The sequence below is a fragment of the Caloenas nicobarica genome, chromosome Z (genome assembly GCF_036013445.1).
Source record: "Caloenas nicobarica isolate bCalNic1 chromosome Z, bCalNic1.hap1, whole genome shotgun sequence".
NCBI classification, from domain to species: Eukaryota; Metazoa; Chordata; class Aves; order Columbiformes; family Columbidae; genus Caloenas; species Caloenas nicobarica.
Window position 1 is genome coordinate 66,631,874 of NC_088284.1, and position 14,515 is coordinate 66,646,388.

Here is a 14,515-nt window from a genome sequence, read left to right on the forward strand (position 1 = left end):
AAAGCATCTTCAACAAAGATTCTAACTTCACGCAGCAACAGTCTCAAAAATTTCATATTAGCAAGACTCTAACACATGGGCTCTTAACACTTTGCCAATAATGCCAGTCTGATATGCACAAGCAAAATTCCTGGAATTTGCCTAGAGAATTATCTGTAAGTCTCCCACCAGCAATAATGTTAGTACTTGTGGAAAGTTTTGGGAAAAATCTCTAGTTCAAGAAAGCTTTTCAACACTCAGAGACCTGAAGAAATTCTCAGATATCCACAGTTTATGGAGTTCTCTAGCAAAATAGCAAAAGTTTTTCTTTTGGCATTCTCACTTAACTATCCATACAGGGTGGTGGCAGAGGCAGTCATCAGCAAAAAGAAACTTAAACAAAATTCTACTTTTTGTTCTTATTTTTAGCTAATCTAACAAGAACAATGAAGTACAAGTAATAGCACACAAAAGGCTGCTAGGATATTATGGCCATTCAGAGTAACTTCGACTAGTAAGAAGTCCACAATATACTTGGTGATGTTGAAGTGTTTAAATTTTCCTGGGCAATAGTGCAAGACACGTGCATGATAACTTTTATGTATTTCCTTCAAAAGAAAAGGAGGTGGTAATAAGTAAATATGAATGATTAAAAGGGCAACAGAGTATCCTCTTAATCAGTATCAGAGGTCTCCTCACTTCATTACAAATTGGCAGCTGAAGCAGGAAATTGCCAAATGCATGCTTTTTTCTTGCTATCAGCTTCCCTAAAGCTGTTATATTAGATAGCAATTATAAGCCAAGTATCACAGCAGTGCAGTTGATCCCATTTTTGCTAAATTCTTTCAGGAAGATGAACAAAACTGGAGCTCTAGTATGTTCCTAAAAAGACAGGCTGCACTTTCAGGTTTACACAGTAGCAGCCATAGATCTGCAGTGATGAGAGGGCTCTGAGACACGATGACTCATTTATTGTTATTGCCCTTGACTGGGACATATGATATATTTAAACTTTGTTTTGAATATTTTATAACATAAAATACGCAAATTTTTGAAAACACCACAGCTTTTTTCATGGATGTGGGACACTGGTCATGACAATGCCCTTTCTGGATCTCTGCCTCAGGCAAATGGTAACTTTTTGCATTTTTACTTAAATTCTTAATTTGTTACAGGGGGATTGAGAAAGCCTTTCTGCCTTGCAGTGCTCTATGAACCTTGGTTGCCTCTGATTGCAGGGTTTGATCTCAATTTCCACAGCCAACATATGCAGATGAATGATCCTAAAGATAGCAAGAGATAGCCATTCCCAGGGGAAGATGAGACGTGAAGGTTTTAGTCATCAAAGCACAAGGCACAACAAGCCTTTTCCACCAGCATGGCTAGAGTTCCATGTGCTGGAAAATTGAGACTGGTAAGAGCAAAAAGTATGCTGCCTGCAAGTGAGAGAGCACAATCAACAAACATCAGTCATTCAAACTGTATATTTATGGAGGGTGATTTTGAACAGTTCGGAATTTACTGAGGGACTACTGAGGTTTCTGGAGAAATGAGCTAGTGTGATGCATTATGCATGAAAAAGGGGGCAGAAGTTTAGGAGTTCAAAAACAATTCAGAGCATCAGGAAAGGAACAATCAAATATGTTTTCAGGAAGGCTGAGTTGGAAACATTGATAGATTGGAGTAGAAATGGCAGTATATATGCCTCCAGATACAGGAGTTGTAGGCAGAGAAGGAGCTGATAGCAGCGGCAATTTTCTGGTAGTCCTAATCAGGGTCACCTGAGTTCAAGAGCAGGTTAAAGATGAGCTGCAGATACTCCTAATGCCTAAAGAGGCAATTTTCTTAAGACAAATAGACAAAATAATGAATTTCTGGGCAGGGCAAAAAGCATTTAAATTAAGCTAGAAAATTATTTTGTCAGAACAGGCAGGGAGGGTGTGCCAGGAAGCATCTGTCAAAGTGTTAAAAGGTGTGAATTGCAGAGTAAATTCACCTTAAAGGAGAGAAGGATGAAGGAAGGAAGGAGGGAAGGAAGGAAGGAAGGAAGGAAGGAGTGAGCAGCTGTCAGGATGCATTAGATATCAAACTGTGAGGTGAGAAAGTAGTTCTACTGCTATGAGCATCAAATACAGATATTTGTCTGCCCAAGATGAAGTTACAGGAAATGTAGTCTATTTAAGTTCTAGAAGAGAACAAAACTGCAGCAAGCAGCAAAATGATCACTTATAGAGATATTCACTGGGTATTTGGTTGCTAACATTTAGTAGTAGAAAATAACAACGAATTTCCATCTCTATATCAAATACTGTTTATCCAAACCACCATAAAATACTAAACTGAATAAAAAAAGGAGAAGATTTTTAGAAGCATTACAGTCACGCTACAGGAAGGAAGCACGTTTGCTGCTTCCAGGTGATAATACCCATTTCAAGCCCTGTGAAAGGATTCGTTTTCAGCAGTCTATGGAAATGACAAGTAAACCATATATTTCTTGGAATTTAAAATTTGTACACCATGAACAAGTCATTTATGATGAAGGTGAGGTACTGTTTTCTGAACAGACATACTGTCTAAAGTGTGAGGTTTTTCTGGAGGTTGACATAAAAGGATAGCTTTCTCAGCAGTACTTTGCATTTTTAAGTAGGTTGTTTAAGCATCCACATTTCATTTTAAAATGTTCAGGTGGGGGACACTGGTGTTTACCTATCTGTAAATTAATACAACCATATAAAAGGATACATAAATAGAAAATACATGGTAGTTCTTCAAGTTACATACTGATAGAGCACAATGTGATGAGTTGATCGTAATACTATCTATATCTCAAGGTGAAGCATGGTGGTCCAAAACCCAGAAATGTAAGTCACACCGACAGCATAACTGAGAATTATGATACTCACTACCTGCAAAAATAGGCATTCAAAAGCCAATGTTGCCTGTACCTGTGGTGTTACTGTAGATGTCAGCTATCTCAGCTCTGAATGGAAATAGTTTCACAAGGTAACACATGGGAAACATTAGCAGACACCATCTATTTGACGGCCTCAGTACCTGCGTTTCAGGTCAGAAAGCGTTCTTGTAACACAAGGTGAGGGGTGGGTGCAGTATCACACACTGCCTTAGTGTCAGGATTTGTAGTGTTACACTGGAGACTTTTTCATAAACCTGTCATCTGTCCTGTGATAATCTCGGGGAGATGCTGGCTCATATGTTAAACTCTTGTCTTTTGTGATGAACTTTTTCAGGTCTTCCGAGTGTTGCCTTTCACCTAATGAATTAGCTGTCCGCAGGCAACTTAAGCCGCTTCAATTTTTTTGTTATTATTTGGTATGCTATTTGATTGCTATCAATATCTTAGACATACTTTGGACCGTTGTTTAGGTAGCATAGTTCCCACCATGCAGGTCATTTACTCTCAAGTGTGTCAGATTTCAGCGAAGGCCTAAATCTTGACTGTGCAAGTCCCCATCAGGAAAGACTGACACCAGCCACTCAGGAGTGCGGGCAGCCTTATGCCTGCAGCACTGTAGGTAGGAAACCCCCAGGAAAACAGAACCCACAGCAGAAGTGAAGGCTGCAAGCTGGAGGTGTGCAGGTGTCCTGCAGAGGCTGGGCACCGGCATGACAGGGTGCAGAAAGAGAGTCAGAAAAGAGACTCATCAGGGAGCTACAGGAGAAAGGCATTCGTGCCTGTCATTTGTGCTAAGGGGGTAGCTTAAGGAAGAAAAGGAGCTACTGAGAAGACGATGACAAACATGGCTTTCAAGGAGCGTTGCTGCAGGCACCAGTCCCAGGAGAAAGCTGAACTTTTGCAGAGGTGGCAGTCCTGGGTGCAGCACACCCACCTCTGGCATGTGCAACTCCGCTTCCAGCTGGACGTGTGCCTTGGAAGACCAACTGTGCTGAAGCTGCCAGCACTCAGGAGGAAAACAAACCAGTCTGCAGAGTATATGACACAACTTGTTGGTCTGAAAGGTGTGGGAGATTTCAGACATATGAAACACAACAGCTCTTCAAAATAATCTACTTTGTGCTCCTGCTCCTGCCAAAGCAAGTTTGCTCTAGGTGTTGCGTGAATGAGTCCTGTTAGCTACGCCCACATCAGCCAGAAATATCAGTGTAGTGGAGGAATTATTATTATTTGCTCTGTTCATTTAACACACTATCACCTTTGCATTGTCTGAGTTATGTACAGTGAACAAAGCCCATCAACTAGATCTCTTCTGTCTTTTTAATAGGAGTATGATGGACTGATAGATTTGTGGAATTTAAACCAATTTATTCAGTCAAAAAGTACAGGACTCGTCAGAGTAATCTCTTAAGACATTTTTCAAATAGAACACTTAAGCTGTTGGTTTGGGGTTTGTTTTGGTTTGGGTTTTTTTGTTTGTTTTGGTTTGGGTTTTGTTTGTTTGTTTTGTGTTGGTTGGTTGGTTGGTTGTTGGTTGGTTGGGGTTTTTTTTGTGGAACTCACACACAAAAAACCCCAACACAAGACAAGCTACGAAAGGCACAGTTGCCATTAATGGTACAATGACTGTCTGCTGTTCTGTGGTATCTTCAAGCTGATTTTTAAAGTGATAAATTAAGACATTGTGTATTATTGTGGGATTTTTCTTCCTCACTTGCACAATTACAGTGTCAGTAATTCTGTGGAGCTCTATACCATTTACAGAAATGCGATTTATATGTGCAAAATTCTTCAAGGGTCAAACCTTTCCAATGACAATATTAATCTAGTGCTTTGTAAATGTTATTTAATCTTCATAACAGTGTTTGGATGTGGTACTATTATTTCCATTGGAATGGCCTTGGATATTATGCATTCTAATGCATGTAGACCTGGATTATGCATACAGACCATGTTTATTAGAAAGAAACATTTCTCACTCCAATGAGTGAGAAATATTTTGAAATCTGTTTCTTTCTTAGGCAGTAGATGCTTTTATAGTATAATTATTTCATTTCTGAACTTGGTATATTAATCTTTTTTCCAACCGCTCCTCAGCAAACTGATGAGCTGGAAAGTGCAAAAGGCTTCAGGGTGGAACTTCAGCAGTGGTAGAAGAGTCAGGAAAACAGCAGAGATTCCCAAAAGCATGAGCAAAAAAAAAAAATCAGAAAAAGTCCCTTTCCATCTTCTTAAAATACTAGTACACAATTTCTCAAACTTTCCAGGCATTTATCCATCAAGCTAAGTTCATTTGCCATTATCTAAATGACCCATTTGTCTTTTCCAAAATTTCCCAGTGCCAGAACTGCCTCTCCAAAATTTTTAGAGTTTTGTGAAGACAGGCAGATCTCTGAAGATGCAAATATGCACACTGATGCAGAGGGCTCCTGTGACTGCAGAGGCTGCTATGCTTAAAGGGACCTGTATAGTTCCCATCACACATCTCCAGGGCTCCAGCATCTGTCCATGCTTTAGCTGGAAAATTCCAGCTTGCTGACATGGCACTGATTCCTCACTGTGAAAACACAATGAGATCCATTATCCTATCATGGACAAGTTATGCACATAAAAACCCTGTTGACTGAAAGGAGAAGAGACCCCTTTGGCCTTAACATGACAAGACTCCTTTGAATGCTTACATCATTTTTCAGTGAATTGTGTTGAGGACAGAGAATACTTTCTCCCTTCCCCCCGTTTTGATCCTTCCCCTTTGCAGAAATCTGTAGGAGCGTACTGAGTGTACTCTCATCTGTATAAAGCTCTCAAAAAGAAGCTTCGTTAATTTCAGCCAGTTTCCCCACTCCATAACTTGGGTAGGGACACATTTTTTGTTTTAATGCAATTGGCATTCACTGTGATAGTTCTGCCCACCTGTCCCATCCAAGTCCCCTGTTGCACAGTGGCTTTGATGAAACTGATCGGTGAGATGGTTTGTGATCATCTTTTTGATGTTAATAGATATGTCTGATAGCTGGGAGACAACATGGTTAGAATTACTCTGAGTCAGGATCTATCAAAAGGGCTAGAAATTCTGTGAGACCCTGTAGTTGCCATCAAGTTGCTATCCGTCATGTAGTTGCTATCCGTCTCACACATAACTGGCACGGTAATGGTTCAGATAACTACTAATTTTGCTCTAAACTATCGCTTTCTATAATCTCTAGATGTTATATCATTTAGATATTATACCAATAACGCTACAGCAAACCAAGCCAACTAGTCATGACAACACCAAAACCAAACAAACAATAAACTGATATATTACTGTTCTCTCCAGCTCCTTCTTTCTTCTAGAAAAACCCAAATACAGAGGTAGGTTCTGAAGATAATGAGATTGGACTGACTTAAGGTGGAGAAGCAAGAATTGAGTATTTGAATTCTTGCACTGAAAATCTCTGAATTTCTAATCTTGACACCTGCAAAAGAAAAAAAGAATTATCCAAAGGGCAGAAACAACCATATAATAGTCTAAAAAAGAGTTTGACCTAGGGCTCTCTCAAGTAGATAAAAGTTCCTCTGTTGTCTTCAGTGACTTTGGATCCAAGCTCCAAGAAAGTATTAAGTCTAGAACTACTTTTTTTTTGTTTGTTTAATGGCAGATAGTAACCGCTTAAGTTTTAAAAATATTTGGAACACTTATTTGGTACACTTAAGGTAATGGATTGCTTCTTAGTCAAGCAGTAATGTATTCATAAGAATAAAGTAGTAATTGGTTGTTTATTCTTTGAACAACTTGGAAACAGTAGGATGTGAGCATAAGTTTTTCTTTAAATGTGGTAACAACTTAGGTAAAATATCTTGTTTGGTTGTTGGTTTTTTGGTTTCATTTCTTGGGTTTTTTTGTAATATTGTGTAAAAAAAGTTGTATAATGTAATCATTTAGTGTTTATTTTATTATGTGTACCTTTTACTCAGAGGGTTGGCATTATTGTTCCTAACAGTGATGGATACAAGCAGATCATGCCCTATGACCTCTACCATCCCCTTCCTCGGTACGTAAAACAGTCAACAAGATACTAGGATTAACAAATACATTTACTTATTTTTTTTCTCTGCTCTGCATTTCTACTTTGCTCTCAAACTAAGATAACAGATGCTGCTTTTCTCTTGCTCTGAAATCCTGCAGATTAACCTGGAGTTGTTCAAGTGCTAACCTGTTGTTACAAATTCTGTTGATGCAGAACTGAAATAGTATTCCAGCTGAAGAAGCAACGCAGACTCATTGTGTGTGGTCCCTTTCTTTCTCTCTTTCCTCACCCCCTGCCCTCACCTCCCTTTTCCTCTCACACCTCTCCTTTTTCTAACCTTCACTCATTTCTGGACAGGACTGTAACCTGTGGCTTTGTAAATGAACCAGCAGATTTCCTCTCTCTCTCTGACAGTGCTGCTTCTTGCATGCTTATAAATTGTGAGATTTTGTGTTCAGACAGTATTTGTGTTGTGATCCTGCAAACCCATGCTAATGCCTTCCCCAAGGACATTAATCCATTGGCTTTTCTAAGAAATCAGAGATCAGGGGCAGGAACAGGATCGAGGCCTGATTCGTATTATTCATTATCTCACAATTAAAATGTCTATAATGTAAGACTTGAGATTCTTATGGAAGAAATAATCACATGAATACTTAGTCTTAAAGCAGTGAATAAGACTGGTGCTGATAAAGATGTTTGGTAGCTGAAGGATAATAACATTTTTCTTTTGAAATACTGCCTGGACACGCAATAGTATTGCACTGTTTCCTTCTTCATTAATTTATTGAGTCATGGAATATGAAATCGCAGAAAGAACCCCCTAGGCAGCTTGTTAGTCTCATCCTGGTGAGGAAAGGACCTCCTTCAAATGATGGTGAGGCCTAATGCAGAGAGCTTTCAGCGTCAGTGTGTGAGTGCAATACGTTCACATTCAACAGTCTCCTGCCAAATCAGGGACCCACCCCAAACTGTGAGTGAGGAAACAAGGAGGAGAGGAGTTTACTTGCCCAGCATTGTGGCTGCCATTCATGTTGACACCCTATATCAATGATCTGCATCATTTGGATTAGACTTTTCCTAGCCAAGTGTTTATGGTTATGAACACACAGTCATTATCATCAAATATTTGTGAGATACATTCATAAAATATATCTTGCAGCTAATTCTTTTTTTCCCTTTTCTCTGTTCTTTATTTTAAAAAAAGGTTTGTTTTTCAATTTTTCAATTTTGTACAAGTGACATGTACATTGACAAAAGATGGAGAACGATTTCATATCAGAGAATGATTCAGCAGTAGTTAACAGTGGAGGGACTGTATTTAAGGAAAAAGCATTCCGAGCTGACAACTAGGCAGAGATTTTTTTACTGCTGAAGAAAATCCAAAATAAGGATCAAAATGCCCTGAGGTATTTGGCTTTCAGTAACACCGAAAGCAAAAACCAAAATCATTCCCTGAAAATGATCAAAAGGCTGAGACTGTTTCTCAAGATGTTCTGGATTACTGTCTCACCCTGTAACACTCTCTTTACATCCACTCTCCCAACCACACTATTCTCCATTAAAACCTCTCATCGACTGCTCAGGCTGCAACTGCTGGCTGGGACCTCTGTCCCCCTTCTTCCCCCTGATGCTTCCCCTCTTCTCCCTCTCCTCCACTCCCAAATGTGCACCTATGAACCCACGAACATGATTCAGGTCTTCCTCCCTCACACTGAGAGGGAAGACACAGCCACGTGTCTCCTCCAAACCTCAGAGGCAGCAGAAACTGAACAGACCACAGGGCTGGCATGTGAGACGGCCAAGTCAGTGGGGTAAAAAAATGTCTTTCCACTGAACCTGCAGAGTCTAGGCAAGACAAATACAAACAAACAAAAAAAGTGGAGTGTTGCCAGGTAGATAGAAAAAGCACACTTTTATAGCATCAGGCATTCACAGGATTATAGAGGAATAGCCACACTGGATCATGACAATGGTCCTTATCTTCTCTGTGACAATGGCTTGAATATAAGTAAGGAAATGCCAGAATATTTTATGTGGACAAACTGTACACATATAAAACACTACATTCATGCATACATATGCATCACTGTAAAAGAAGGATTATTCTCGTAAGATGCATAGCATTTCATAAGGTACACATTATTCTGTGGATTTATCACTACATTCTCAAATGGCACCTGTAGAGAAAAGATGGTTTCTCAGTTCCTCTCACTGCCTCAATTGTAAGGAAACAAGGCACATGTGGTTTATTCATCAGAGGCCACATATTCTACCAGTATAGCCACGTCTTCTTTTTGCTAATATCCTCCCATCTTCTTTTTTTTTCCACAACTCCCATTATTTCCCTTGAAAGAAACAATGCTGTTTCCCTGTATGTTCTTGCAAAAGAAGCATCAGCTTCACAACACACTGAGCTTCCAGTGATTTGTGGCAAAAAATTCCTCAGAACATGACAAATTGGGAAGATACAATAATCCCATGAATTAAATAAAAGTAATTAAGAGTATTGAGAGTTTCTGTGGTAGTAGTAACTGGTTTAGTGCGATAGAGGAAGTTTCATATTACTAACCTGTGATTTAAAGACGGCAGCCACGAGAGTGCTTTGCTGTTATGGCCATGTATTAATATAAATATATATATATATAGAGAGAGAGATAGATAGATATATGATTAATTTTTACTGACACTAATCAGAAAAAAAGAAATCCTCCTGCAGATAGCAGTTTATGCGTTTGGGGGGGCGGAGGTGGGGGCATCAGGGGTTCCTTTCCTGATATCCCTCTGGTTTGTTTTTTCTTTTTTCCCCAGATGGGAAAGTACACCCTGGACTGCCTGTTCCTCATCTTGTGGAGGAGGCATTCAAAGCCGCAGCATCTCGTGTGTGGAAGAAGACATTCAGGGGCATATCAGCCCTGTGGAAGAATGGAAATGCATGTATACTCCAAAGATGCCTGTTGTCCAGCCTTGCAATATGTTTGACTGCCCAAAGTGGCTTGCTCAGGAATGGTCTCCGGTAATCAGCTTACCTTTGTTCATTTTGTAAGCACTAGGAATGTAACTTAAATTATGATCTATTGAGCTTGTGCAAGTAGAAACATTCACTGCTTTCTTTCCTTATTACCATGACCTCTTTTTAAAATTATGCTATTTGTTTAACTGCAAAGTAAATACTCAGGAATAATGTATTAATAAGATAAATATGATTAAGGAGAATTATGGAAAAATAAATCAGATCAGTAATGTTAATTAGTGATCTTCTACTAATAGTATACTGGGAACATAAATGAAATGCACAAAACAAAACCAGTAAGCATGTAATGGTATATCTCTATTACAACTTTTCGGCCATAAATTGAACATTATTAATTGCTGAGAAATTTCCAGAAATATGTAAAGCCATAAACTACTCTGCTCTTTGATGCTTGTAGTTGTCTGTTCCCGACTCGCCTTTCCTTCTGTATGAAAGTAAATGTCTTTGAAAAGTCTTTCTACAAAAGTAGAAAAGTACTCTGATATTGTACATGAAGGCTTAATCTTGAATGTAGTTTCTCACAACCCCAGTTTCAAAATGAGTAAAATGGGTTAGAGAAGCTAAGCTAGCTCACCCACAGGTGATTGCAAAGCATTTAGTGATTACCAGATGAAAGCTGCTAGCCAGGAGGAAAGTAATATTGGTAGTGTCCTTAGCTTTTCCCCCTGGTTGGTAGTTTTGATCCTCTCCTGTGCAACCACTTATTAAACAATCTGTACAGGAGGAAAAATTCATGTACCTTACCAAAAATAAATGAAAAAATACTTAAGAAGGTGTTTGAGGGAAGAAAGCCTAATAGTTTCCCATTATGTTTGATACCATGTTCCAAAATAGCTGAGTGTCACCCCTGTTAACTCATAAGCCCCAGTACTTTGTCCAAGCAAAGCAGAGTGGCTCCAGATGAAAATGACAGGGTGTTACTGAGCATATTCAATATGGGATGAATGGCCACAAGCCAAGCAGCCAATGCTGAGTGACACTGCAAAAGAAATCCAGCAGCAAAATGTCCAAACCAAGTAAATGTGCAGAGCAAAAAGGCAAAAATTTCTGTTAATTTTGTACCTTATCCATAACTACCAAATATATTACGAGTAATTTATGTTTAGGGTTGGGTGTTTCTGCATCATGTTTTGCTCTCTGATGTCCACATACTTCTATTGCATATTCTCCTTTTATTTATCACTCCTGTGACGTATCACACACACCTTTTTTAAATTTTTTTTTTTTCCCCAGTGCACTGTGACATGTGGACAAGGACTCAGATACCGTGTGGTCCTTTGCATTGATCACAGGGGGATGCATACAGGAGGCTGTAGTCCTAAAACAAAGCCACACATAAAAGAAGAATGCATTGTACCCACTCCTTGCTACAAACCAAAAGGTAATGAAGCAGAAGGATTCTCATAATTTTTTTCAATGATCTTATATGTTGAGCAGTTTTGTTTTGCTGCTGGTAGCACTGTTTCCACCTGCACTGAGTTGTAAATTTGCACCTTTAAGGTCTGCCATTCTGGTTCCAGTCTGCCTGCTAGCAGCTTGGAGTGGATGCTGGCCCCTTCCTCTTTCTTACAAGCTCTGTGAATTTCTGATCCGGCAGACCAAGCCATATAAATGTAAATTTGACCATAGTGTAAGCAGGTTTGATCTCACTGATTGTATCTGGGCTAAATTGCCCTTTGTTTTAAAAGGAATTAAATTTATAAATAACATTTATGGTAGATGAATGTAACCATAATTTTAAAGTGCCAGTTCATAACTTGAAACTTGAAATAAGTCAGAAGCAAGCATTGTATAGCCCAATATGAAGTTCCCCTTACTAGCAAGGCTGCAAAAATTGGCAGACTGTTAGACTTGAAGCATCTCATAGCAAGGAATACTCACAAATTATATGGAAAAGTTTCCTGACTTAGGCCTCACACAGAGAATAATACTGGGGTAAACCCCTCACATTTTTTTGAGAGAAGAAGAAAATATTTCTTCAGTTGTTTGGAGGTTCTTGTGGGGCGGGAACGTTACTAAAAGTCCTGGAGACTGGATTTGATTAATGAGCTATGGCCAGGTGCAGCAGACACAGGTATTTGACCATTTCAGAAGGTATATGTGTCCATATGTTTTTGCATGTATACAAACTCTTATCAACACAACCACTGTTTCTGTATGCTGACTAACCTATGGAAATTTCTGGGTTATGGCAATGCAGGTGAACTTTATTTTCCTAAACTGGAGACTTAAACTGTACCATAAGAAGAAATCAATTCCTTTAAAAAAATAAATTACTATCCTGATACATATTAAAGACAACTTACTATGAAGCTCTGTGAAATAAGAATGACCTATGACCTTGTGCTTATCCAAGGTGGATGAGTGAAATTTGGAATTTTAATTGCTGCACTCAGTGGCCCATGGTGGGTGCACTTGCAAAGTTTCTAGGTTCCAGTTTATCTGAAACATGAGAATTCACTGTGTCTGCCAGCCACCAAAGTCACAAAACCCAGACAGGCCCTCTGGGGACCAATGGCTATGTTTGCACTGTATTCTGCTAGCTGACATGAGCTCACTCTGTCCACCTTCCAAGATGGAAAAAAAAAAAAAGGCCCTGTGACTGTGTTAGCATGACTCTGAGCCACATGTGGAGATCCAGTGGGTTTGGGCTCAGTCAGCTGCCTTTATGGGGCTTTATCTGTTTATGGTGTTCAGAGCACAGGTAAAGCAACATCCTGTCTGTCTGCAGCACCCTTTGTAAGCAAAAAGCAGTAAGATCTCAAAAAAATCAGGCATTTCAAACTACTCCAAACCGACTTCTGCCTAGGGAACCTGAAAAGGGCACAAGACCAGCTAGGAAAGCCTTGCTTGTCTACATCTGTCAAGTCTCTTCCAATGGGACTTCTCTGGGAACAAAGTAAATCGCTGTTTGCTGGAAGCCCACCCTTGCAATAGAGTGGTATCTTTACCTTGGATAAACTCTTATGCTGCCCTTTACAGTACATATGTGATTAATTTCTGGCTGTAGGCAGTTGTTTCTTTCTTCCGTCTTTTTTCCCACGATACAGAAAGTCCTACACGAAGCATACTGTTCTGCTTGGGTTTGATTTTACTCCTCACCTTGGTTCTGCAACACTATCACAGTTCTCCCTCCATAATGCAAGTGGCAATATTTGAAACCCCATGTACCTGGAGGCTGAATTGTGCTCTCAGAAGAGAGTTGGACCAGATTATATCCAGAGGTCTCTTCGAATCAAAATTATTCAGTTTATGTGCCAGAAATTTGTCCCTTTTATTTCATAAATCTGGAGTTAGACATTTAAAGAAGTAGGGGTAGCAAAATACCTCTTCTCTACTGAATGTTTTAGTCTTAGCCTGCTTTTCCTTCTGCAGCTGGATTAACACAAAGCAGAAAAACCATCTTCCTAGCTAACTGAAGGAGGAAGACAAAAAATGTGGAATTCCTTCTTCTAACACACTGTGCTAAACCAAAATAGGATACAAATAGCTCACGTAATTTATTTCATTTTATTTTATTCAAGCACTGAGGCATTTTATCTTACACCAATAATGGGAAAAAATAGGATACCCCTGGATCAAGTAGTGATTTTCACTTTTAATAGGGAAGGTGTATTAATCTAATACAACTTTCTGGGTAATATAGGATTTAAGTATTTTTACTAGAACTGTTTTATAAAAAGAGAGATTTTATTTTAATCTCCAAAGGCAAAAATTCCTCCTCAGCTTATGTTAGGAGAGCCTTTTATTCATTTTTTTGTCAAAGCACACTGCACAACATCAACATTTCTAATCCTCTAACTCATTTTACAGTCTAGATGATAATTATCTACACCTCTAAAAAAGAAAAGTTATTTAAAAAATCACATAACAGGCGACAGTACGCAAGAGGTTTTGCTTTTTACAAGCACTTGCATGCAAGCAAATAAGCACGGAAGTAAGATCTGGCTTTCCAAAACCCATAAAACAAGCTGCAGAACATATAAATAGAAACATCTCCTACATATTTTGGATAACAAATGCAGTAAAATGTAGATTAAACTAAGAGCTGTGCTGGCAAATATTCATCCTTAAATGGCACTAATAAATATATTAGAGTAAGAGCTTGGCAAGCAATTTCTAAAAGTCATAGTAACTCTATTACTGTCCCTTTTTTCCTCAGTTAATAACTTGCTCCAAAGAAATTTGTTTGATTAAACTTGCAGTAGCTGTGAAATCAAGTTGTAAGTTGTTGTTTCTCTATGACATATGGGAAATTTCATGTGCATACATGAAAGGTTCACTGTTGTGCACAACAGAGTCTCAGAAAATTCCTGACTATCCTGAATGACAGTAATCTGCTACCATTGGCAAGTACAAATCCGTGAATTATATGAACCTGAAAGGCTTAGGTGATTTGTGAGTGGCAAACAGGTCTGGCCCTGGTTCTCCTCAGTGGTCTGAGTCTCGCTGCCTTTAAGTTGTGGGGTTTTTGCCCCAGTCCTGGCCTAGAACATTTTCTTGAAATGCAGAGCTCCTTCCCAAATTATAGTTCCAAGTTTGCTCTTACTTTATACCCCTGTAGAGCTAAAACAGCTC

At 39.1% G+C, this 14,515-nt stretch overlaps 1 protein-coding gene across 3 annotated transcripts in view; it reads left to right on the plus strand.

The window, feature by feature from the left end:
- The window catches only part of ADAMTSL1 (ADAMTS like 1), a 444,801-nt gene that overhangs the window by 337,014 nt on the left and 93,272 nt on the right, over nt 1-14,515 (plus strand). For all 3 annotated transcript variants that reach the window (XM_065655435.1, XM_065655436.1, XM_065655437.1), the window contains 3 exons: nt 6,877-6,927; nt 9,715-9,919; nt 11,171-11,318. In XM_065655435.1, the coding sequence (XP_065511507.1) occupies nt 6,877-6,927; nt 9,715-9,919; nt 11,171-11,318 (404 nt within the window). The remainder of the gene's footprint in view (nt 1-6,876; nt 6,928-9,714; nt 9,920-11,170; nt 11,319-14,515) is intronic.